This window comes from Lampetra planeri, chromosome 9, assembly GCF_965212315.1.
Source record: "Lampetra planeri chromosome 9, kcLamPlan1.2.h2, whole genome shotgun sequence".
Classification (NCBI taxonomy): domain Eukaryota; kingdom Metazoa; phylum Chordata; class Hyperoartia; order Petromyzontiformes; family Petromyzontidae; genus Lampetra; species Lampetra planeri.
In genome coordinates, this window is record NC_136115.1 from 11,759,974 (window position 1) to 11,787,636 (window position 27,663).

Sequence of the window (27,663 nt, forward strand, 5' to 3'; positions counted from 1 at the left end):
CCAGATAAAAGGGTAAAAAAACAATTATCATATTTTTTACTGGCAAATGAGGTTCCAATGGTCCTATTTTCTTTTTCCACCTACGTGACCTTACTGAAAGAACCAAAGAGTATGGATCCTTGCAGTCACGAAAACGTCAAATCTAGCAATTTACCTTATAACACAGTGCATGCAAAACCTGCCCTGTGTTGAAAGCAAACTTGTCCTGCGTTAAAACTAATCACTGATACTTAAATCATAATAATCTGTCCCTCGCCATAATACATACAAATATATTCTTTACACATCCCTTTTGAAGCTTTCGTGACTGCAGGGATTCATCTTCTTGGTTCTTTCGGTAAAGTCTCGTAGAAGGAAAATAATAAAATAATAAAAATAAAACATAATAAAATAATTCTCACGAAGTTTCGGCCACAACGCAAGCAGCCGTCTTCAGGTGGAGAACAGGTCTGTCGAGAAGGCAGAGTCTGAAGACGGCTGCTTGCGTTGTGGCCGAAACGTCGTGAGAATTATTTTATTATGTTTTATTTTTATTATTTTATTATTTCCTTCTACGTGACTTTATCGAAAGAACCAAGAAGATTTACACTTCCCATCAGCCACACCTTCTTCTGGGAGTCCATACTTTCAGCAGCATTGGTTCGTCACAAAAAAAACTCTGCACCGGTTTAGACATTCAAAGTCTCACTATCAACGCTGGTGATCTCCCAGCTGTTTCTCGGCAAGGACCTTTTCTGTTGGAGGCGAAACTACTTAGCACAAGTGGTGCAGCAGCAGCTGCTGTCAGTGCACTGCAAACTCACAACCCAAGAGCTTCTTCTTCCCTTCCACTTCCATTAGCTCCCTCTCTTAATGTCATGGTTATGAGTTTTCTTCTAAAATAATATTGCGTGTGAAAAGTTAAGCTTTGAATTATGTAAAATAGCGAAAACTAAATTTCTGGAAAACTCACGGTTGACATCAGCCCACTTAAGTTTAATTAGGCCAAATATAGAGCCGTGGATAGATTATATTATTAACGATGTATCCATAAAGAAAATGAAATTAACTCAACACTTTACTTTTCGAAACGCTTCCCCTGAATTAGTTTCAGATTCAAAGTGATTTGAGGGCTCCAATGAGCATTGAGTCAGTGCTCATCTCCTGTTTACAGTCGTGGACATTCCACAATCCTATGGCCAGGGCGAGTCTTCCATGGGACAAGCACTCTTTCCCAGAGGGATGATTTTCTGAGTCAACCCCCAGCCAGGATTTGAACGTAACCTTTCGATTGCGAGTCACTTGTTCAACCGCTGAGCCACCTGGTCAGATAATTTGTTTGCTTGATCAAATTTAGGCTATTCATAAATAATGTTATTTATATACAGTAATGCTCATTTAACACCAGTGAATTCAACTGTTAAAATTAACTAATTTCAATGTTAATTTCGTGGATATTTTTCGATTTAACTACTTTTCTCGTAAACAATATAGTCTCAATAAGTGTATCAAGATGGGGAGAAAGAACATTGTAAAATAGTTTTAAAACGCAATTTATGGACCTATTTATTTTTTTATATGTACGTGCTGCGCCCGGTAGAAGTAATTGAAGCAGTCAGGGTGATTTATGATCAGAGACTCACCGATTCACTCGAGGAACTCATTGGCCATCGGTCGCCTCTTCGTCACTCTTTAATTGCTGCTACCAAGACACTCCTGAAAAGGAGGACTGAGACTTGGTGAGGTGTTCCTGGGTAAACAAGTATCATGATAATAATGGTTCCTGTTCCTGTAAATTTCGGTCTACCAGACTCACTGTTTCGTCTCATCCACCAACTCACTCACTCGCCCTGTCACTCACCAACTCACTCACCACACTGCAGGTCACAACACTTCTTCTTCTGCTTCTTTCTTCACACTGCTTCACTTTGGAATTATCTGCCATCTTCTCTCTACCCAAGTTCTTGCAATAAATAAACTCGCTGAATTCAAGAAAGTGCACCCTATTATATTTTCCAACTTTGACGGTGCAATTTGTTGCTGGCCATTTAACATTTTCCTCGGCACCTGGGCAAACTAAAAGTCAGAATCTCAACTTCACTCTTCTTGACCAATCACGTTTAAACCATGAACATTGAAATATGGCGCTGCAGTCAAACCTGATTCTCACTCAAATATGCAATGGCCAATTAACCCATTTAGCGTCAACTGTTAATCAATCCTGTTCAGGATTGTTTTGAGGGAGAGTGTTGGTGTTGGTATCGTTTGTTAACTACCTCACCTGGTATAGAGGAAATCATGGGTTCGAACCCGACCCTGACGTGTGTATATTTGTAGTTTGTGTGTTCTCCCCGTGGTCGCGTGGATTTTTCTCCGGGTTCTCATTTTTTCTCTCCCACATTTAGAATCCACACGCGTTTAATCGTCTTTGGCTGCGATACATGTCCACATAAGCCACCTTGTTGAGCTATCATTTGTGGCCAGGTCGTTTATAAAAATAATAATAATCTAGTAGCTCAGTGGGCCTTACCTGGTAAAAAACATTCCTCCTGCGGAGAGAGCTGGTAGGAACGTTGGGTTGCTCGGTCAATGGCCAGGGTCAACGGCGGCGTGGTGTATTCCGCAAATATGCCCGACTGTGAGGGCGGGCACAAGCCGGCGTGAGTAGGTTAAACGTTGAGTTTTATAAGGGCACCACGGGGTGACCAGCCCCTCCCCACCCAGCCCCACCCCACCCAGCCCCACCCTCCCACCCAGCCCCACCCCTCCCATTTTTGAATTCACGACGGACGGACGGACACAATAATCCCCTGTGGGCTGGTGTAACCAGGAGGTTCCTACCAGTAATAGTAACCTAGTAGCTCAGTGCGCCTCACCTGATAAAAATTGAAGTTTATTTGAGTTTAGTTTAGATCGCAGACCAATCAGCGCGCTAGATTGGCAAAGCACTTTGGGAACTTTTTAACGAAATTACGCGACCACTGTTTATTAAGCTCGACCACCACCTCTGCGCCTGTTGCTCTCACGCAACTCGTTATTCCTACGCATCTCGAGTCCAACGCATACGTTTAATTAAAAAAAAAACGTGCCACATTCATTTGGCCAGAGGTGGGACAAAGTCATTGTTATGCAAGTCCAAGTCGAGTCGCAAGTCATCAAATTCATGACTCGAGTCTGACTCGAGTCCAAGTCACATGACTCGAGTCCACATCTCATAGGTAGGACAAAGTCATTGTTATGCAAGTCCAAGTCGAGTCGCAAGTCATCAAATTCATGACTCGAGTCTGACTCGAGTCCAAGTCACATGACTCGAGTCCACACCTCTGCATTTGGCATTCTAACAAGAAGCAGGAGCGTTCGTCACTTAGCGTCTAGCGCGACTGCTGTGCCGTGTTACTACAGTGCACGGTGCAATGATATTCCCCATTACAACTTTGCACTGGTTTTCCTAATTGACAGCTCTCCGGGGGAGCCCAGGAATGGGATTCCTATCTTGGTACCGTCTTGCAGCGCCGCCGCGTTCCCTCGCTCCCTCACCGTGTGCTTTGAACCCTGTCACCGGCCCTCTCTTCCACCCTCTCATTACCGCTGTAAGTCTCCGCAGGGAGAACATTATATTTGTTACATCAGCATCGTGTTCAGTGACGTCCAAAGTAGATTGGAACGGCGCTGCATCTACTGCGTTGTGGCTTTAAATAAATCCTGAGCCTGTGGTGGGGTGGTGTGGGGGGGCGACCTTTTTCGTAACTTTCTGAACCACCCGGCAGACCGTGTGCGCACACCTCTCGCCGTCGTTCCTCTCCGCATCGTAAATCAAGAGAGAGAGAGGAGAGAAAGAGACGGGGTGATGCAGGCAGAGTGGGACGAGGCCATCGGCAGCCCGGCACACGGCTGCTGCTCACGGTGTCGTCTCGAAGATGGGACGGGTGGAAATTTTACATCGGCAAAAGAGGCGGCGGAGGAGGAGGATGTGAAAGAGACATTGTTAGTATGGGTTTCACGCAGTTACGTAACCCTCGTTTTTGGCATACCTCTCTGGACGATGACATTGGAAAAACACCGTGGGGATACGTCGCGTAATACAAATGTGTGTCTATGTTTAATAGCTCGAGTGTCATTAAGTTAGTATTCAGGAATTAAAAACACTCTTTGTGACTTTGCATTACTCTGGAAATCACAATGCTGTCATTTAGCTAATATGACTGCATAGCATTTTTTAGTATTCATTTTAGAACTTAAACAACCGCTAGCTACTGGGATTATTACCTCAGCATATGTAACTGCGGTGACTGTAAATGCACCAAGAAAGACAATGTAATTGCACCTTATGAGCTTTGTACCTATTTTCCGAATCAAGGAGAAAACATATTGTACTTATTAAACTATTAAATTGCTTTGCTATGATGTAAACTATTCCAAAATGTGCATTCTGTTTGCTGAATACCGGACGTGTTTAGTTTGTTTACGTACAAGACGCGAACCTGAGCGCGTGCCACTGCGTTTGAGCGAATCACGCGTTATCTCCGCACGCCTCTCTCACACCTTTTTGAAGATTGCAATCGTCTGCCAGTCATTGATCACCCTGATGTGTTTCCTTCCAAAAACCCCGCTTAGGAAGGAGTTACAGATGGGTGCTATCCCCAAGTTGCAGCTGTCTGACTTCAGCGTCGTCAGAACCCTCGGCGTAGGAACGTACGGTCGCGTGGAGCTGGTGAGTCTTACGTTGCAAACGCACACTTGCCTTTTTAACTTATTGTACGGGAGAACAGCGCTCTCATCCACCGTGATACCAATACTGCGAATCCATTTTCTGTCGCGGGGTTAGTAACGAATCTCCCCCCGCTTGTCCGCGGGATAGGAAAAAAATTCGGTCGATCGGAGTCATTTCTTTTCGCTGGACTGTTCTTGTCGGCGAATTGGACTCCGTTTCCGCAACGACTTGTTTTTCACGGACCCTGCAGTTCCCATAGGCTATAGGAGTTGTGGCCAATAGGGTAGCAGAGAAGAGGAGTTCTCCTGTAGTTTTTGACAGAATGGCTATCTAACCAGTTGCCCATCGTTTACTCTTCATTACCCCTGCTTCCATCTGTTACCCGTGGTCCAAGTCTACTCTATTGACATACACATTGAACATCTAGAATATACATTTACATTACCATATAGAATTACTGTTAATGTGGGTGAAGTCATGAACGCACTTCCCTGTGTGGCTTTGTAAGTAAACTAGCTGTTATACATGTGATTGGGGCACCCGTTGAATAGTACATTGCATCTATCGAGCATGCTGTATCGTGCCATATTTGAGTATGCTGTATTTTATCAATCATTTCAATGTGTGGCTGTCAGAAATATCATTTCTGGACCCCTGTCAGCAGAAGATCAATTGATATACCAGAACAGCTACGTCAATATGCCTCTCTTACCCAGGAAGAGATGGTATTTATTCATGCTCGTTATGCAGCATTTAACGGTGAAGTTATTGACAAACTTGACTTGCAAAATCAAGCATTGACTCTGCAATGTTTTCCACAGCATTTAGTGTAGAGCTGCCACATTTCCCGCAGGAGAACAAACCCGGGCATATTTCTCGGTCAGCCAAGCTCCATATCAAAACTGCACTGCAGTAATACTGCAAAGTTGAACCCAATCCCGCGACCAGATCTTGGCACATATCAATACAGACGCCAATTCCCGCACCCGCTGGGTCAAAACCAGACAGAGGTGGGCGAGCCTGACCGAGTGGCTGGCAATAGGGCACTAAACCTCACCCATTCCATTCCACCCAGTGGGTGAGATAATGTGAGAGCAATTGCCATCGTGCGAATTTAGGTAAAAAAGAAGTCACCACGATCAGTATTCACTGTGTGCTGTGCAGGGACAGCAGCAACCGTAACGATGCACGCAAGGCAACAACGTATTGTTGGTTTTCCGTAATAATAATAAGAATATACGCTTGCTATAAAGAGGAATACGACACTACATCCACCTTTGCAAATGTAAAGTTAGTGATTTGACATGCAAACGAACTTAACGGGCAAATGAAACATTTCACCAATGTCTGATTTTGACTTAGAATTTAAATTGAACAATAATTTATAATCGGTGTTTTGAGTGGTTCGTAAAAAGGTGCCCGTTCGGACCGACGAAAAAAAATCTGCGACATAGCGGTCCTCAATTGCATGAAATATGCACATCACCTGCCATGCGATGGGACGCTGCTGCAATAGTGACAGACGTGGGCGGATGGTGTAGTGCAGTGGTTCTCAATCGGAGGAACGCGCAGACCCCTGGGGGTACGTGCCAATATCCCAGGGGGGTACGTGAGGTGATTGATAATTGTGTGAAATTAAATCATACATGCGAGTCATAGGTGAATAGTCATGTACGAATCTGCCAATTTAAAACTGCGATAAAATTTAAATCCATATGGTAACCGATAACGAAATATACCTTCCTAAACTCATTGATCGTACACAATGTGGTTTCCAAGAGTAACCAGCGAGAATGAATAAATGACGCCGTGCTTGCAAAGCACGTGTTGATTTTTGTATTCGCTTGCAGTGACTAGCAAGTTATGATACCTCACAACGTGGACAATTGGGTTAAAATATTGATGTTCATTATTCACGGATGTATTTCTCAGAACCATGTTGGGTCAGGCAAGGTCAGGCAAGGGGGGGGGGGGGTAACTCGGTTGAAACAAAATTTAATAAGAAGTACAGTAGCCCAGCAAAAAAGAGGGTTGAGAACCGTTGGCGTAGAGAGCTAATTAATACATTGTCAGTGCCGTCAGCTGGGACAATGGAAGGGCTTGGATGTGGGTCCCATCCGCGGGTGAAATTGCCCCGTCACCAGAGACTGCGCAGAAGAGCACCATCGTACCCAGTTTGGTTTTCACTTAGTTCAGCGTAATTACAGCTCTGATGCCTTATAAAATATTCAATGGAAAAAAAAGACTTCTTATAATAGTTTTGCATCGCACTAGGATTCATATCAAATCGAGAGGGGGGTGGGGATCTTGCCGAAAACATCTGCCAGTTCCCCAGCGTTGATTCAAGCTCGCCTGACTGCTGATGAGGCACTGCGTTTGTATGTGTTTAACCAATTATACAACTTTAGACACCCAAGAAGGCAGTATGGCTGATGGGATACCTACAAAAAACACGTGTATTTTTATGTTGAGGGACAGACATGGGAAGGAGGAAAATTGCCTGCTTTATGATTTCGTTGTTGAAATCCTCACGTATAATTAACACAGTTTGATGATTCCGTATTGTCAATAAGAGATGGGTTCTAAACACTCCGTGCGCAAAAGTGAGATAAATCCATCATTATTATTTAGAATTATCAATCTATCCATGAATATCGATTTAAAGCTTTCGTGACTGCAGGGATTCATATTCTTGGTTATTTCGGTAAAGTCACGTAGAAGGGAAATAATAAAATAAAAACATACAAATAAAACAATTGTTTAATTTATTATATGTTATGATTTCCCTTCTACGTGATTTTACCGAAAGAACCAAGAATATATATATCCATGAATATATTGCTCCTTTTGAAATATTCCTTCCCATTTGTTTTCTGGCACATGGACCAGATTTGTTTCACATATATATAAAATCATACGAACTTTCAATGTTCTGTAGAGATTGTTAGTCGGGCAGTGCACCCACATTATAATGGCAGCATCCGCAGGATCCGAGAACTGGCGACCACGAGATCGCGTGCGGTCAGGCGGCCAGCGGAGTGAGGCACCATTGTGGTATCGGAGAGCGGTCATTCGAGAATGCGGTGTGGGGAGCTCACACTCCCACCAGCAAGCAGCAGTCAGGATGATTGATGAATGCCGCGGTCAGTTGCCTCCATGTCACTCTCCTATCGCTACTACCAGATCCCGTGCACTTCGCTCGTTAATTCTTCCACCCACGTTGAGGACTCGGTCTCTTCTAATGACTGCTTCGTCTCATCCTATACAACCGTGTTCAACCACCGCACTGCAGGTCACGGCAACTCACACATTCACTCCCACTTACTACATTGCAGGTCACCTCACTTCTCTTTCTGCTTCTTCTCTCGCAATGCTTCTACTTTGGAGTTCCTCCTCCCAACATCGTCTTGTTTCCCAAGCTCAACAAACGTGTTTACACTCTTATCTATTAAAACTTTGATCATGCTGTTTTTTTTGCTAGCCGCTTGATGATTAAGTCCGTTTGGCCTGTGCTCATCACCTTGGTGAAAACAAATATAAAAATGCAACCCTGCGTGTGGAATCTGCGTGGCCTCGTGGCGCACACATGCCCCTCGTTCAACCTTAATGGTCACCTGGGGCACATACCCTGACAAGGTTTCCATTAGAGTGGCTGTAGCAGCTTGGGACAACTGTCTCATGGTCCTAGCTGGCCAGCATCACTACGTTTCGATTTAAAGCTTTCGTGACTGCAGGGATTCATCTTCTTGGTTCTTTCGGTAAAGTCACGTAGAAGGGAAGTAAAAAAAATAACAAAAATAAAACATAATAAAATAATTATTTTATTGTGTTTTATTTTTATGAAGTAATAAAATAATAAAAATAAAACATAATAAAATAATTATTTTATTATGTTCCCTTCTACGTGACTTTACCAAAAGAACCAAAAAGAAGCATCACTATGGTTCTATTGCTGGAGAAGTCCTCAGCTTGTGTCAAGCCATGAAGGAGATTGACTATTTGGAAATGGGTGCATCCATCGGGCTGGGGAAGGAGTCAATAATCATATAATAAGGGGCGCCACGGTGGCTAGGAGATGTTAACTCCCTCGGCTGGTGTACAGGAGGTCGTCGGTTTGATCCCGACACAGACGCCTGTATATTTGGAATTTGCATGTTCTCCCTGTGGTCGCGTGGTTTTTTTCTCCGGGTCCTCTGGTTTTTCCCTTCACATTTATAAACATGCGTTTAGAGTATTTGGCTGCTATAAATTGCCACGTTATAAGCCACTTCGTTGGGCTGTGATTTGTAGACAGTTTGCTTCTGAAAAAGAGTTATATAGCTCAGTGGGTCTTAGCTGGTAAAAATAAAAAATAAAAATGCATAATTTATAAATGACGATGCTCACCTGATCCATATTTCTTTTTGGGGTAGTCCACGTGAAAGTTTAATGCAAATACATATTGTCATTAACCCATCCACCACCCGCCAAGATTGTCACCATCAAAAAAAATATGATTTATACGTCCCAATGTTGACCAATGCCTACGTTTTAAGTCCACGCCACACCTGATTGGTGGGAGGGCAATTCGTTAGAAAAAGGTTGTGAAGACGTTTTATTGTCAATTGTTCAGCGTACTCTGTGTTACTGTACCGGGCAGTTGCTTTACACGTACGGAGTACGATGTCACAGCTCTCTCTGTGTAACATCGCAATCGATGTTTATCGCAACATAGCGTCCGTGCCGTGACAAGCGTCTGAAACCACATTTAATATCGCACTGGTTCCCCCAACGAACGCAACGAGTATTTTGATGGTACGATTTTATTGATTCTGTCAAAATTGCGGATTGCATGACAGCAAAAAAAATAGACAAAGGTTAACCGTGTATAATGAAGCAGCTGTTGACGGTTCAAAAGGAGGGGCGTCCATTAGTAGAGGAATTAGTAGAGCCACACTTAGGGTTGGTGTTGTCCGGCTGATAAGCAAAGCCGTGCCCAAGAATGTGACCCCCTCGGGATTTTCCTCGCACGCACGGCACTGTCGCTAAACGCTTGAGGTCAGCATGCGGTGGAAGAGACGACGTTTCGCCACACCGACACGCCTCACAGCATCACACGCGTGGACACCAGCACACCTCACAGCATCACACGCGTGGACACCGTCGCTTTCCACAACGTTTCCCGTCTCTCACGCTGCGATGTCTGCGCAGAGGGGAAATGGTGTTGTGCGTGGATTGCAGGACGCAACGACTTTTACATTTCAATCTGCGGATGAACCTTGCAAAAACACAAGTTTTGGCATCATGAAAGCAGGACAAGGCCAGTGTTGAACGACTGAGACAAAATCGGTCAGATGTCTAAAACTAAATAATTATTTGCATAGTGGCGGAGAATGAGTAACAACGTAAATAAATAGACAATGCACCCCTACACATGTCTATCCCTCCACGTAAAAAATAAGTATTTTTTACACATCTCATAAGTCACGCGGCCTTCTGGGATGGCATAATTTCACCAGTGTTGGTTCAACACAATAAAATTCTGCCTATAAACATCTGGCAATTCACCAGCATTCGTTCAAGCAAGGCTGACTCCACTAATGAGACACTGAATGTTGAAACCGGTCCAGAGTTCGCTTGCGTTGAAATAATGCACTGCAAAGAAGGTCGTGTCGCTGATGGGATGTGTAGAAAATACTTTTGTTTCCGCAGAGGGACACACATGCGAAGGAGGCGTAATGTGTACTTATTTGTTATGTTGTTACCCAAGTGCACGTTGGGATAACAGAGAAGCAGAACCATTGACTCCTTGATAATTTGGTTTTTTACCCTTCTATCTGGCAACAAAACTGACACCTTTTTTTTTTCAAGGAGTCATGTTTGCATAGACCACAATACCTGCAGTCATAATGCAAACAAAAAAACATAACTCTGATAATAGGACTGCAGGTATTGTGGTCTATGCAAACATGACTCCTTGTAAAAAAAGGTGTCAGTTTTGTTGCCAGATAGAAGGGTAAAAAACCAATTATAATTTTTTACTGGCAAATGAGGTTCCAACGGCATTGACTCCTATTCATCGGTGTAGTTATGGGACCAACTGGGTCCACAGCGTAGACGACGGAGACATTCAATGCCGCATTTGGAAAAGTGTTTCATGCGCAATAGAAGAGTGATACATTAAATTATCTTTCAAGTTAATATAGGCATATTTAAACGTATTAATATTATAATATAAAAAAAAAACATTTCTAAGATTATAGGCGAATTGAAAATTTAATAAGATCAGTTTGAGGGTTATTACAGCTATTACTGGTAGACTCAAGCAAGCTGAAGACTGTAAATTTTAATAGATTTGTTTAATTCCTCAACAATGTAATTTGCTGAGTAGGTAGAGGTGGTATGGTTATTTTATTAATTTGTAGTATAAATGATTCCCTGTGGATTGTCTGCTAGGCTATGCCTATTGAACGTATTTCGGAGGATGATTGTGTTGTGTACATTATAGGAAGGTCTCTTGTTTAGAAATTTGTGGACTGCCGAGTTATTTTAAAGTCAATATCGCAAGTATGTTTGGCAACTTTAAAGCACAGAAGTGACTTATTTCAAGTACCGTAACTGTTTTGTTTCTGTTGCATACAATTTTAATTTAAAAACACCGATATAATCATTGTTTGGTGTGAATACAAATTATTTATAAAGAATACAAAATGCAATGTAAAGTTTGTTTTGGTGGTGTAAATATGGAAATTCTGATTGCTACGGTAAAAAGTTACAATAATTTAACGTGATCTGAGATTGGTGTGATGTCTCGGGGCGTACCACGTATTTATTCAGATGATGGCGAGGGTTTGGTTTTGTAAATGGCTGCGTGGTATGTGATGTGTCGGAGGTCGTTATAAGTAATGACATAAAGCAACACATTAATTCAGTCAGCTCGACGCACATCACACCCGTCCAAGATACTGGCCCATTGGAGCAGTTTGAATGTGATTGATAGATTGAAAATATTTGCCAAAAATATATTGTTAAGGTTCTGTGCCTCGTCTGCGCTGACTACACGAGATTGCATAACGACACTCGTGGGAGGGCGTATCGGGCTGATTTTGCATGCAGACGCTGTATTTTGCTATTGGGCCCCCCTATGTGAACTGTGTAGCTTTTATGCCCCCCCCCGCCCGTGTCCTGCCTCTAGGGACACTGCGATTTTTCTTGTGGCCCTTGTTGAGAAACTATGGGCGACCTCGTGCCGTTCTTCAGTTTACAATGAACACATTCAATACTGTAAATCAGAGTGATCTCCTGCTGCTCAAATCTCCTGTTTATCATTCAGCAGCTTTGTCAAGCGACAAAGCTGCCGAACGGAGCTGGCAAGGAATCACCCCCAGTGAGGAGCTCGCATCTGGCCCCAATTTCAAATGGCTCACATGGTGGAGCCTAAACAGACTGAAGAGAGTTGGTTTGGGCAGATGGGGGGGAGGGAGGCTTCTACACAACCGAAAAATGTGATTGGTCAGGGGAAGCAAACCATGGATCATCTCCTGAGATGCCCTGCAGTACCACAATGCACTCCTCAATATTTGGAAATGCCCACACCAGAAGCGGTGACCTGTGCAGAATATTGGGAAAATATCTTACATGTTGGACAGGAGACACGAGGAAGAAGCCCTGAGCGAGTGGTGGAAATTCCGCAGTCCTATGGCCGAGGCGAGTCTCGGTATAGGGCAGCCACTGTTGACTTTCCCACAAATGTATACTTAATCTATTGACCACGGAGGGAGGAATGGTGATGATGTATACTCTTAGGTTTTTTCGGTAAAGTCACGTAGGTAAAAAATAATAATACAAATAATATAAATAATAATACAAATAAAATGATAAATCACGACGTTTCGGAGGCAACACAAGTCTCCGTCATCAGGTGGGACCGTCACAACTAGATTTACTGTATCAATTCCAAGAGACAATGGGCGGAGTTGCGAGTCGCTCGTTGCCATCACGAGTGTTTGTCACAGCAGACACTGCTGCTGTGCCCAGCCAGATTCCATTAAAAAAACACAGAATACTGTCGCACATTTCAGCTGCTGTGACAAACACTCGTGACTATGGCACAAGCTCTGGATTATCGTCCTTTATTAGAGGCTTATTGATGCTCTTTCAGAAGCGCAGTAGTTCCTCCATGTCTAGTTTTAGGTACTATTTTTTTTCTCTGACTGTGAGAGTCGCAGGACATTTCTTTACACCGTCACCATTGCCAAATTGCCCGATGATGCTGGATGTAATTACCAGCGAAACGTCGTACTCAAAAATTGTAAATGTTGTGGATTCACTCTTCAACACACCGGTGGGCTAAAGTAGTGAACTATTTGTCTTTTGTCAACGTGACACTTTTTTACTGATTGGCCGTGTCGGGTGGTGGAGGGTTACGACACATTTATAAATAACGCGATCTAACCCAAAAACGTTTATTATGAATAATATTGGTCGTGTTAAACCTATATCCACGTACTGTATAACTACTTATCGTTACGTAACCTCGGGTTGCCACCTTTTCCACAGTCCTCAGCCATCCTACGTCTGTCGAAACTGTGCACAATACTACCGGGGCCACGGTACATACCGACGGAAATACAAATCATCAATTTAAATACAAATCATCAATTTAAATACAAAGCAATGTCAACACATATGCCAATTCCCGGACTGTCCGGTTCAACCAAACCGGTGTCGACCTTCACCTTAAAGGAGCAACACTGCTTAAAATCCACTTAGTAATTCCCGATGGGCTTCAAAAGGGAAACTATTTAAAGATAAACTGAGGAGTCATACTTGGCAGCTGAGGGTACATGACAGCGTGCCTTGCATGATACTATGATGTGTTTTCCATTAGTGCCGTGGGCCTGAGCAAGTTTAGAAAAAAAATGTTTCACGTTTACTCGACTTCTTATTTACAAAAAAATTAATTATTTAAGCTCGTAAAATGTATTCCTGTCGCGATTTTACTTAGGATCGTCACCTGTTTAAAATTAACCAGACCAAATGAAATTACTACTGTTTTTCTGAGCAAGAAATCAGTGTTTACATGTTAACCGGGTCTCGTGAACTGTTGAGCCTGTTACATAACCACGGCTGTATGCCAGTTAATTATTTAAATACAGAGCTTGCAAGACGCCAAATGCTTGAGAGGAGCAGTCGGACGGCCGGTGTCTATTTGTTCAAATTAGCGCTTTCGCGTAACCCAGGATCGCATCGCATCACCGCCGTTGCGACCCTGGTGATCACAACGTCGTGGCCAGCTCGGGTGGCCCTTAGCCCCTTGGCCGCAAAGCCTCTCGCGGCGTCGGCTCCTGGCGCTTGCGAGGAGAATTCCCGGAACGTCGCGCCGAAGAAGCTGCCGGGCGCATGAACAACGAGAAGCCAGCCACGGCGAGGGGCTCCTGTGCTGGATGGCGCTCACCACTGAACGCCAAATTTTATGATAAACTTGCGCGTGGCAGCAATATGTTGGGGGGCTAAATGCCAACGGCGAGGTCTGAGAGCCACGAGAGGGCTTCAGGAGAGAGTTCGTGAAGTGTTGCTGTTGTTCCTCCTCCGTTGAAGGAGCGCAGATCACAGTGGGTTTACTCTGTGGTCCATAGTTCGGGTTGCATGGCCACAAGCGCACTACTGTGGCTTGTCTTTAATTTTCCTTTTTATGAAGGAGATGTGCGCATCGGTCTGTTGATGTTCTGATGTGGCTGATGATTCCACCATCGGTGTCTTTGAGGAGGAATGTCAAAGCCAAGAGGTGCGATGTTTTCGTCTCGAATTAGGTGTTTGTGTTGTCCGTCCTAGTTGTTCCCCTCTATTGGGCAATGTTGTTTATACGCATCTTGAACTTCTTTCACACCGCATGAAGGCTAAGCGTGTTTATCGGAGGTGCGGGGAAAGGACAACAAACTAAACACAAAATAACATTTCCTAAGAAATTAGTTTTCAATCTAGATGTAAAAGTCCCATAGCCCCAGTGTCTTCCTAATTTCGCAAGGAAGAGCGTTTCAGTCGACCGCAGAAGGCATTTCTGCTGTCGCCGCAGAAGCGGCCGTCTGGGAGAGATGCTATGATGGTGACAGCAGCGCCATCCCAGAAGGGGGATTGTGGATCTTGAGTCGGCGGCGAGGAACATCGTTGAGGTCTTATGTGAGGAGTTTGGTTGTCAACGCCAAATAAACACGGACGCTGCTGCTACGACAAGGCGCGTGCTGCCTTCAGGGCTGTGCCGGGCCGAGTCTCTGGACAGAGGCAGGCGGAGGCTGCGGCTCATCACAGGCACAGCTGCTGTCGCTTCGCGATAATATTAATACTAGTGATGGCTATGACAACATTGAGGCATTATCGTAATAACCATTCAGCGCCGTCCACGCGAATCACATATCACAACGCTGCTGTAGACTTTGTAACGCGCAGTGTTTTGCACGGAAGGCACGGGGGGGAGGGGAGTGGAGGGGGGCAGGAAATCACAGACGAGCCGAAAAAGCAGCCAGAGCCGGCGCCACCAACAAATGCCCAAGATCTGTTGTCCTATATTTGGATCTGTGACGCAGATGTCGCCCCAGTGGCTCAGCGACCAAATATAAACAAGCATCCGTCTAACGAAGGAGATGCCCTTCGTCACTCAGGTGCCAGATGGATTTGGCATCGCAGGGCCACGAGGGATGGCAACGGCACGGGGAGGCATTCACCAGCAGTCGATTGATCATGGTCGACGATAATTTAACGAGGTGTAAAACCCACTTGAGACCCATTGATTCGTGTTTACCGTTCAGTCACGCGAGAGTCCGCTGAGACGATGACTTCTTGACGGTGGTAAATCAATTGTAAAGCCATATTCCGACGCACGTATTATTTCCATCCTTCAGTTAAGCAAGTGTAAGCCCAATGAGGTTAATTCATTTTGCGTGTGTGTACTTTATGGAACCGTCGGAGAGCCTAATGAGAGCGAGATAATCTCTTCGCGTCGTTTATTTAACCATGACGCCCCAGTGCCTTTCTTGGCTGACGTGTAACCCCGGGGCCTGTGACAGGATCGCCCAGAATGCGGCCGATCTCAGGATCTCAGCACGGATGATAAGTCTGGACGGTGCGTCCGTCGTGCATGCGGCGAGCACTTTCTTTCACCACACGACCCACGCAGGGTGGTGGAGGAGACCCTCATCGTGCAGCAGTGGATTGACAACTTGGGACGTAAAATTTCGATTTAAAGCTTTCGTGACTGCAGGGATTCATCTTCTTGGTTCTTTCGGTAAAATCACGTAGAAGGGAAATAATAAAATAATAAAAATAGAACATAATAAAATAATTATCACGACGTTTCGGCCACAACGCAAGCAGCCGGGACGTGCTTGGACAACCGCGTTTGGGATTCGTTATTTGCGATTGGTCTTCTTGAACGGAGAAGTCGTTAAGATGACTCACGTAGTTTGTTAATGGCCTCCACTTAGCTGTGACACTCTGCTGCTGCTGCTGCCTGGATCGAGTGGGAAGTAATTAGAGTGGTGGATTCTCAAGAGAAGCGCTCCCGGCACGCGCGTGTGTGTGTGGGGGTTTCCTTGGGCTCCGAAAACAGTCGCACTCCCCGAGGGCCGTTTCACTGAGAAACGCCGCTCGGCCGGTTACCAGCGCCCCACTCACTGCTCCCCCGACTACCCGCTCCCACCACTCTCTGCCCCCCCCCCACTCCCCCCACTCCCTGCTCCCCCAACTCTCCCTCCCCCCACTCCCTTTCTCTCCCCACTCCCCCCACACCCTGCTCCCCCCCCCCCCACTCAATGCTCCCCCACTCCCCTACCACTCCCCCCACTCCCCCCACTCCCCCTACTCTCTCCTCCCCACTCCATGTTTCCCCCACTCCCCCCACTCCCTGCTCCCCCCACTCCCTGCTCCCCCCAACTCCCCCTCCCCCCACTCCCTGCTCCCCCCACTCCCTGCTCCCCCCAACTCCCCCTCCCCCCACTCCCTTTTTCTCCCCACTCCCTTCTCCCCCCCCACTCCCCGCTCCCCCTACTCTCCCCTCATTCTCTACCCCCCCTCACTCTCCCACTCCCTGTTCCCCCCAACGCCACTTTCTCCCTGCTCCCCCCACTCCATGTTCCCACCACCCCCCCTCTCTCCCCCACTCCCCGCTCCTCCCCCCACCAAGTTCCCCCCCCCACTCCCTTCTCCCCCACTCCCCCTCCCCTACTCCCTCATCCAAACATTTCCTCCTCCCCCACTTCCTCCTCCCCCACTCCCTGCTCCCCCCCCCCACTCCTCGCTCCCCGCGCCCACTCCCTGCTCCCCCCACTCCCTCCTCTCCCACTCCCTGCTCCCCCCACTCCCTGCTCCCCCCACTCCCTGCTCCCCCCACTCCCTGCTCCCCCCACTCCCTCCTCTCCCACTCCCTGCTCCCCCCACTCCCTCCTCCCCCCACTCCCTGCTCCCCCATTTCCCCCACTCCCTGCTCCCCCCACTCCCTCCTCTCCCACTCCCTGCTCCCCCCACTCCCTGCTCCCCCCACTCCCTCCTCCCCCCACTCCCTGCTCCCCCCACTCCCTCCTCTCCCACTCCCTGCTCCCCCATTTCCCCCACTCCCTGCTCCCCCCACTCCCTCCTCCCCCCACTCCCTCCTCCCCCCACTCCCTGCTCCCCCATTTCCCCCACTCCCTGCTCCCCCCACTCCCTCCTCTCCCACTCCCTACTCCCCCCACTCCCTGCTCCCCCCACTCCCTCCTCCCCCCACTCCCTCCTCCCCCCACTCCCTGCTCCCCCCACTCCCTCCTCTCCCACTCCCTCCTCCCCCACTCCCTGCTCCCCCCCCCACTCCTCGCTCCCCGCGCCCACTCCCTCCTCTCCCACTCCCTGCTCCCCCATTTCCCCCACTTCCTGCTCCCCCCCACTCCCTCCCCTCCCTGCTCCCCCACTCCCTGCTCCCCCCACTCCCTCCTCCCCCCACTCCCTCCCCCCCCCCACTCCCTGCTCCCCCCACTCCCTCCTCCCCCCACTCCCTCCTCCCCCCACTCCCTGCTCCCCCCACTCCCTCCTCTCCCACTCCCTCCTCCCCCACTCCCTGCTCCCCCCCCCACTCCTCGCTCCCCGCGCCCACTCCCTCCTCTCCCACTCCCTGCTCCCCCATTTCCCCCACTTCCTGCTCCCCCCCACTCCCTCCCCTCCCTGCTCCCCCACTCCCTGCTCCCCCCACTCCCTCCTCCCCCCACTCCCTCCCCCCCCCACTCCCTGCTCCCCCCACTCCCTCCTCCCCCCACTCCCTCCTCCCCCCACTCCCTGCTCCCCCCACTCCCTCCTCTCCCACTCCCTCCTCCCCCACTCCCTGCTCCCCCCCCCACTCCTCGCTCCCCGCGCCCACTCCCTCCTCTCCCACTCCCTGCTCCCCCATTTCCCCCACTTCCTGCTCCCCCCCACTCCCTCCCCTCCCTGCTCCCCCACTCCCTCCTCCCCCCACTCCCTCCTCCCCCCACTCCCTCCCCCCCCCACTCCCTGCTCCCCCCACTCCCTCCTCCCCCCACTCCCTCCTCTCCCACTCCCTGCTCCCCCCACTCCCTGAGCGATCGCACGCCGTGCGCAGGTTGCACATGCAGTGCCACACACCGTGAAATCAACGAGTAAACGAATATTAATCACGATGTACGATGCGTGTATAATATTGGTGATAATAAAGTGGAAGCTATTATGAAGTTATTTGGCTAATAATAAGCGATGAAGTCGAAACATATACATGCACAGCGGCGCACGAGAATAATTTACGGGCCGCTGTCAATCCGCTAATGGATGAAGGCCTTCCCACACCGTGTTAGTGATAGGGGTCATCCGTTCATGTTTGTATGTTGAACTTATTTCGCACCGTACGTAGCTAACCGTGGCAATCGGAGGTGCGGTGGAAGGACAACAAGCTAAATACGTTCAAAAGAAATTAGTTTTCAATCGAGATTTAAAAGTGCGCAGCTCCAATGGCTTCCGAATGTTCGAAGGGAGAGCGTTCCAGACGGTCGCAGAAGCACATCTGGAAGCGCGCGATGGGGTGGCTGTCTTTGTTCGAAGCTTAGCTAAAAGCCGCTGCGAGGATGAACAGACTTATGGTTTAGAGTTGTTGAAGGTTAGAACGAGGGCTGATTGGGATCTCGCTCGCGGCTCATGTCCTGCCGTGGTCATGAATAGGGACGTAGGTCGCAGGGTTCAGTGTGGCGCGCGAATTATTTCCCGCACAACAATTCTCCCTACTATAGGGATTGTCACCTCTGCGTGCGTATCGTACACATGAAGTACATACATTAAAGATGCGAACGTGAATGCGTTGTCCAGGCGATTTTCAAAAAGAAAAAAAAGTCTACGTAAATGTATGCATGTCCTGAAAACAAACGATCAGCGGAGAGCAGATACACGTGGGTAGCGGAGTACACCTGTTTTTACTCAATTATAATATTCTCATATTTTATATTTGACAAGGGTTCAAGTCCTACAAGGTGCAGATGGAAAACAAGACAAGAGTAGTGAGAAATCTTCAGTAATACAACATAATTCTAGATTTGAAGCTTTCGTGACTGCAAGGATTCATATTCTTAGGTTTTTTCGGTAAAGTCACGTAGGTACAAAATTAAAATTAATAAAAGTAAAATAAAATAAAAATCACGACGTTTCGGAGGCAACACAAGCTTCCGTCTTCAGGTGGAACCGTCACAGCCACGACAGCTGTATCAAGTAAATGAGAGATTACAAGAGCTACCACTCCGTATATATAATGGTTGAAGAGGGGAAGGGCCAAGTACGGCACACTTTTTATTAATATGGTAAGGTGAGGCTTAAGACTAAGAATAGACTGCATAACAATAGACTGAGCCTTTGTTATGGAGAGGTGCGGTTTGTGACTACGCCTAGCCTACATAACAAAAGTGTGAAAAATTGTTTTTTACCTACGTGACTTTACCGAAAAAACCTAAGAATATAATACAACATAGTTAATACCTTTGCTTTGTCAACATTTTTTTTCATCCCTATACCGGCATCGCAGAGAACATAGTCTGGAGTGGAGCAGAGGAGCTCCTCTTTGAACATCTTGCAGCGGTAGCAGCGGTAGCAACAGCATCTGCTATTGACTCAACATGAGTTCGTGAGCCAGAGAAAGCACACACTCTTATTGGGGTCGCCCCAAGGAATCCAGACTGCTGCTTATTAAATGATGTTACCGTTGCTGCTGTTGGCAAGGGCGTTTAGACTGCATATTTTTTGTGCGTGTTTTTATTTTGAGTTGTGTTCCCATCACAGTTTGTCTGCGCGCTGTCAGATGCTGCCGATATGTAATGCGATCTGTGCCTGGACCACACACGCACCTCTCTTCTGACTCATTGCAAAACCTGCCACGTGACGGCCACATTTCCCCGTCGTTTTATCAACGCATTCGTTGTGCCCACAGTTGATGCGTTGACCACGGTGCGTACATTTTCAGCAGGTTCCTTCGGTTTGTGTTTTTTGACAAAATGTGTTTGACAGAATTGTTCACGTTCGCACCCTTTCTCTGGAATTATGCCGTTCAACGTGTCACTTAAAATCGTGAGAAAAGTTAATTCAGCCAACACGTGAGTTAAGCTCTTGTTGATTCACGCTAAATACCAATGACCCTAAATATGACAGCATAACATACGCATCTCACCGTGTCCTCTCTGCTTTGTATTAATTCACCATCCCTGAAGGTATTGTGTTCTTATTCGTTAGACATCTATTTTTACGTAACCGCACGAGTGGGCAGCCACCGTAGCGGAGGCGCTGACCGGTTGTACTGGAGGTCAGCGCGCGGTGGTGAGTGACACTCTTGACAGCTGGAGGCTTTTACCCTTCCGGCTTTTCAGAGGCTCCACACGGGACCGCGGGCCCCACAGACCCTTTGCCTCCAAGACTTTTGGGTTCGGCCCATTCAAGGAGATGTTCGCTCATCTCTCGGGCATCTCTACTCGTGGTGTTTGTGAACCAATTCTGTAAAAGTGGAAGGTTGTTATAAACGGTGTATCGCCAAAGAGGCTGTGCGGTTGATGGGATGTGTACATAAAATTACCTTTCACGTGTATGTGAGCTTCTATTCAGCTGCATTCAAAGAATTTCGCGTATCAAAAATCTGATGGAGAGTTCACACACAGGCGTGGGGTTAGGGTGCCAAACTTGCTCGTGAGTTTGTGTGGATGGATGCCAGGCCCTCTCGGCACCGTAGACATTCCACCTCCAGGGATATTCCAGGTGAAATATTTTAAATGAAGTCTATTGATCCACAACCCAGAGTGCCATTGACGCAATTGCGCACAGTGGAGGAAAGTTTCGGCATCGTTGCTGCATACCGAACCCGCGTTGGGTCGTTCCGAGCGATGGATCGATGGGCTAATTGAGCAGCAGAAGGGACCCTGCATTAAATTACAAAAAAACCTAAATCATTCTGCCAAAAAAAAGCGTTTGAATGCTGGCCAGATAGCTACGTGAATTGAGCCACACATCTCAATGGATAAGCAACCAGAAACTGCCACTTGCATCTCTCAAATGTCGTTGCGATGTGCGTTTGTTTTCTGATGCTCTTTCTGGCGCTGCATTTCCAGCCATGCGCTGCATCTCCACGAAACATTCGTCTCCCAGTTCACCTTCTGTTGTCACCTTCGGAGGTTGAAACTCGGATGTTTTATTTAACATCGTTGAATACCATTTAACACATTCGCTGGTATGTTTATTTGTCTGTGGGGGATACTTAATTTGCAAGCTGCATGCTGTAAGAATTTTCTGCTGTGCACTTCTGTGGAGAACGAACACCGTGCCCCTCGAGCCCCGGAATGTGTCCTTATTATAACTTTGTGTACAAGGGCCACCTGTTTGTAGCCGTTACACTCGAGTCGGTTTGGATGTTTTCTATCACAGTCAAAAAAAAATCCACGAAGGAAGAAAAAAAATCAAAATACTTTAAACATGGGGAGCATAAAAGCGGTGTATGTAACACAGAGAGTATGCTTCCTGGAGGAATTGTATTAATCCGATTAACAGCTTAACACTGCGTGTGGAAGAGTTGATGTCCTCAAAGACCTCTACGTTCGTGCGTCTCAACGTTTGTGAAATATTCTCAGTGGCGCTGATGCAAACTGTAAACATATTCCCATGCAGGTTCAATTGAAGAACACAGGAACCCAGTATTTTGCCATGAAGATTGTGAAAAAACAGGAAATAAAGAAGAGAAGCCACGAGGAGTACATCTATTTGGAGAAAGAAATTATGCACCACTCGCTCAGCAACTTCATTGTCAAGTAAGATTTACGATGTATACCAGCGTGCCTGCTGAACACACTTTAGATTTGTTTTGAATTCAGATTGAAATAGTCAAATTCCTCTCGTCCATGGCTGTTGTTATTCACGGAAGCAGTGGGCTCCTTGAAAAGCCAGATTTGTCAACGGTCCCGTCGCTTAGTTGTCTGCCGCGATCAGCATCATTTTCCCGAGCTCATTGTGGAACGGCTTCCAATCACCGCGCACATTTTGCCCAGTTATGAGGGTCGCGCCACGGTTACCTTTGGATTAGTGCGCGATGGTGTAGCGGTTAGTGCACTGCGCTACGAATCCAGCGACTCGAGTTGGATTCCCGCTCGCGGCCCACTGGTGGTCCAAGAAACCACATTTCGAGTTCGATTCCCGCTCACGGCCAACACCGGCTGACAATAATTATCTGAACCGGTCCTGAGTCTCCCCTAGGTCGACATCGTACGAACTGTGCTGCTTCTGCTGCTTCTGTGCAATCTGCTGATACTATTGGTGTGGCCGTGCGTGCTGCTGATACTACTGGTGTTGATACATATCGGCTGCTGCTGCCACACAAGCCACCATAGTCAACAGCGGTGGTCCTCAAACGATTTGGGCCCGTGGAACACACTCAGCCGATGCAAACATTTCAGCGGACAATCCAGCCCTCCCTGTGACAAAACACATTCACTTGTCTCTCAATGCAGCTGTAATTTTTTTTTTTAGGGGGGGGAGGGCGTTTAGATCTTAGGGTTAGGGTAGTTTAATCAGGAGAGCTTACCTAAATAAATTTATTATGAAATATCATGAGTAAAATATTAATTAATGTCCATAATAAAGTTGTTTTGGTTGAGATCGCTTAAGTATAAATGTGTGGTTAAACCCGCCACCACCCGACACAGCCAATTAGTAATGTTTGTCACGTAAACAGCACAAAAAAACTTTATAATGGATAATATTGGTCAACAAAATTTCGTCCGAAACCATTGTCATTATTGTCCGGATCAACCGGCATTTGCATCAGCCCACGGCCCACCTGGAGGACCATCGCGGCCCACTGGTGGTTCACGAACCACACTTTGAGGACCACTGCTCTACAGCAAGTGGTTAGTACAGAGCCGCAGTCGGTGAGAATTACAGCCGCGCTCGCTGGTAGCCATCGAGCTACAATCCCACTGCCAGTTCACCTGTCGCCCGTGCGGGCGACGGACACCGGGTGAAGAGGGGAGGGCAAATCGAGCCACAACCGGTGGCGCAGTCGGTTTACTACTTTGGCCAATTTACAAAAGTACACAAAATGACAATAGGCACTGCTTGTGTTGTGGTTATTGCAAACATGATGCCTTGTATAAAGGTGTCAGTTTTTGTACCAGTTGAAAGGGTAAAAACCTATTACTATATTTTGCCACTGGTAAAGGAGATGTCTCAGTGTAAATGCTTACCCCGAGCTCTCAATATTCTGATAGTGCACTGTTTTTGAGTTGTACGCCTTTTGGTGTCATCTGGTCCAACACCAATGGAGACTAGGCTCTAAGAAAAGCTGTCTCGGGTGTGGACCAATCAACTTCAAGGACAATGCATATCATTATCAGAGTTGTTTCTTTTTGTTTGCATTTTGACTGCTTGTGTTGTGGTTATTGCAAACATGATGCCTTGTATAAAGGTGTCAGTTTTTGTACCAGTTGAAAGGGTAAAAACCTATTACTATAATAGGCATCATCTCACAAAATAATACCACAACTCATAGAATAGTTGTTGACTTTCCACAATAAAAAAATATTCCATGATGAGTTTGGTCACGATGTGGTGTGATGTCTCCGGTGTCAGGTTGTACTGCACTTTCCAAGACATGGAATGCGTGTATCTGCTCATGGAAGCCGGCCTCGGTGGAGAGCTGTGGGACATCCTGCAGGAGAGGTGGGTTCCTCGCACGGTTAGCGCTATGAACGTGAACGCACACACGCTGCCGCGGGTACTTTGCAGAGTCAGACAGCATTAGGAACGTGAACGCGCACAGCTGCCTTTCTAAATATTCAGACAAACCGCAACGCGCCGCTTGTACCGCACACTTTGTTCCAAGAAACTAGATTTCAATTTGTTTTTGCAAATGCAAGTTACAGTTGTTATTTGTCTGCGGAAATGCGTTTAACCTATAACTGGGTTACCACTTTGGTCAATTTACAAAAGTACACGAAATGACAATTGGCATCATCTCACAAAATAATACCACAACTCATAGACTAGTTGTTGATTTTCCACAATAAATACAAATTCCATAATGAGTTTGGCCACGATCTTTTATCGGTCTCAGATAATGAATTTAACAGTAGTATGAGAGCCAACAGAAACATTTGAGATAATTCCCATCTGGATGGTTAATTTTCGGGAGCGATATAATACTCTTGTACCCAACTAAAATATTAATGGGTTGCATTGGCAGTAGTGCACAAACGCAAGGAATAAAAACACAAAAGTCATCATTCTGAATTAGCACTTACCACAAAACAAAAGCAATATATAAAAGAGTGTGTGTTGAAGAATATAGTTTCATCACACACGCAATGCTACTGACGAACGTGGCGCATTTCCTTTGTTCATCGATTACACTGTGACCTTGAAAGGAAAATAAAGTAATATACGATAGGCGACGTTTCAGGCAACGGTCCTTTGCCAGAGCTCAGTGTCGTTGCTGAGCATGAGTTGTTTTTGGCTTTGCTTGAGCACTTCTGCCAACATAGCAGCAGCAACAGCAAAACACATTTAAGGTCACTCTTCGAAACGAGAATATCCTGGTCTCTCGTTATACAAACGTTCATATTTATTTTAAACATAAAGCTGATAGTATTCATGCGTTTGTGTTCCCCGTCTCCTTGCTGCAGGGGTAGGTTTGATGAGCACACTGCTCGCTTCTACATGGCGTGCGTCCTGGAAGCACTTGCCTACCTGCACTCAGAAGGGATCGTTTATCGTGACCTGAAGCCAGAAAATGTTGTCTTGGATCACAAGGGCTATGCCAAGCTGGTAACAATCACACCGACCTCAATTTCGATAGATTCTCTAATTAGTCTTGGCCAGTAGTAATTAGTTTTGCACAGAACTTCAACATTATAAAAATGAATTGATTGTCCGTGTTGGCACGCGTGTTCTGCTACTGCTGACAGTTGTATTGAGGAGTATTTAATATTCCTTCGGTGTCCTTTTAGTTTCGTGCTGATCATTTGTCCTGTCAACATAGCATTTGCCACAAGTGCAATTAATCTGGTACACACCTTCTGTTGATAGCTTTGGTAATACATCTTCAGTACCAGATATTAGTTTCTCTATTTTATGTACCGTGCGAAACAGGAGAATGTCTCCACAAATATGGCTCTCCGCTGGATGATGCTAGTTGTAATTACTGGCGAAACGTCGTACCCAGATTATAAATGTTGTGGATTTGCTCTTCAACACACTGGTCTGCTGTACGATTAACACATTTGCATGTTCTATTTACGTGACAAACCTTACTAATTGGCTGTATCGGGTGGTGGAGGATTTAACGACACATTTATACTTACGTGATCTAACCCAAAAAAAACTATATTATGGATGATATTGGTCGCGAAAGCCTACGTGTCAAACAATATACAACACAGATTGTTCAATCAATTAAACAAAGCATACTAATTACAATCAAACGTGTTAAACTCAGTGTTAAAAAAAATACATGTTTGTTTGTGTGTGCGCATGTGTGCTTATGTGTGTGCGAGTGTGTGTGGGAGTTAGGCTACATGGAGGAGACGACTGGGTAGTTTGGCTCATCAGGCTACCTCGTAGTCTATTCTTGAAGTTATACTGGTAGGAACCTCTGGGTTACACCAGCCCACAGGGGATTATTGTGTCCGTCCGTCGTGCAGTGAGGGGCTGGGTGGGGAGGGAGGGGCTAGGTGGGGAGGGGAGGGTGGGGAAGGGCTGGCTGGGGAGGGGAGGGTGGGGAGGGGCTGGGTGGGGAGGGTGGGGCTGGGTGGTGGGTGGGAGGGGTGGGGCTGGGTGGAGAGGGGCTGGTCACCCCGTGATACCCTTATAAAACTCAACGTTTAACCTACTCACGCCGGCTTGTGCCCGCCCTCACAGTCGGGCAAATTTACTGAATACAACACGCCGCCGTTGACCCTGGCCATTGACCGAGCAACCCAACGTTCCTACCAGCTCCCTCTGCAGGAATGTGTTTGAGGGATGATGGTAGTTTGGCAACGTGAAGATAGAGTGCGGAACCTCTGTATCTGATAGTGAATTGACTGTGCGTGGTGTGGCAGTGGTGGAGGGAGAAGGTTATCGGAGTGTCTTGTGTTGTACGCATGGATTTGGGAATTAACCTGGAAGAATACTTTGAAGGATTTCGGCACGATGTCTCGGAGGTATGTGTATTTATAGATAAAGCTGCATGTTTGGAGTATAGTATTGTTGTAGATGGACATGATATTGAGTTTCTTAAACATCGGGGCAGATGGAGCCAAGTAGTATCATTCTAATTTCTAGCATGCATCTCACTTACAAATGTGTGAGGTTTTTTTGTAAACAGTTTCTGAGCACAGGTCCCACAATATCCAAAATGTCAAAACGGCCAGTGACAAACAGCACGGGTGAAAGTTGTAGGAAATAAGAGCGCCACGTTTTTCTTGAATTGAACAAGGTTATTATTATAAGAGCTGAAGGTGGGGGGCAACGATGGCAGGGATTCCAAAGTGGAGCAGTGGGAGGTACGAAGCAGAAAGAGAAGCGTTGTGACCTACGGTGTGGTGAGTGGGTGAGTGGCTGAGTGTTGTCGTGAGTTTCAAAACACGGAGCGGGGTACACGGATGAGCGAGACCCGGATAAACGAGATGTCCACTAACTTAATCGGTACAACTGTGTTGTCTGCAACAAAAATATTAATCTGATGAAAAGTGGTCGTCAGCCAAGGAGCAAGTGTGTGCACCACAGTGGTCACGATGTAAATGTGGAAGTGCCGGTGTGTGGCGGCACGCGCATAGCGGCACTTTTCCACCACTGCGTAACCTAATGCCGAGACCATGCGCACGTGCAGTGTCGCGTGCTTTCAGATGCGCTTTTGCGGCCGTCTGGAACGTTCTTCCATTCCAATATTAGGAAGCCACTTGAGCTTTGAAATCGAGATTGAAAACAAATTTTTTCAGCACTGCTTTTGTGTTTAGTTTATTGTCCTTCCCCTGTACATTCGATTAGTATTGATCGCCACGTACGGTAAACAATAAGTTAAACATACATACATTGTGTTTACTGTCACACGAATGAAGCGGTGTCCTGGACATGATGCGAAAAATATGGACTGTTGTGACATCTCGTTACGCAGGTAGACTTTGGATTTTCAAAACGATTGCTGTTGGGAGAAAGGACCTTTACCCTTTGCGGAACACCGGAGTACATGGCTCCAGAAGTGATTCTCGGCGAGGGCCACGATATTTCTGCTGACTATTGGTCTCTGGGAGTCCTGATTTATGAGCTGCTAACAGGCAGGTAATGTCTCTCAGGCACGTTGTATGTAAATACGAATAATTTATGGTCGTTCGTCAATCCACTGCTGGAGTATACGCTTCCATGATTCATATGTCCAATGCCCCATTCCATTGTTTATGAAGCTGCACAGTGATGAATAATCTCTGCATGTGAATACAACTTGCAGTGTATTTTCTCTTACACGCCCGAGA

General features: G+C 46.6%; 1 protein-coding gene across 1 annotated transcript; it reads left to right on the top strand.

Annotated features, from left to right (window-relative positions):
• The first annotated feature begins 3,342 nt into the window (after window positions 1-3,342).
• LOC144720770 (cGMP-dependent protein kinase 1-like) lies at window positions 3,343-27,476 on the top strand. The gene is made up of 5 exons (XM_078597796.1): window positions 3,343-4,690; window positions 21,830-21,969; window positions 23,786-23,875; window positions 24,838-24,979; window positions 27,309-27,476. The coding sequence occupies exons 1-5, from the start codon at window positions 4,400-4,402 to the stop codon at window positions 27,474-27,476; spliced, it is 831 nt and encodes a 276-aa protein (XP_078453922.1). The 5' UTR covers window positions 3,343-4,399.
• Window positions 27,477-27,663: the final 187 nt, after the last annotated feature.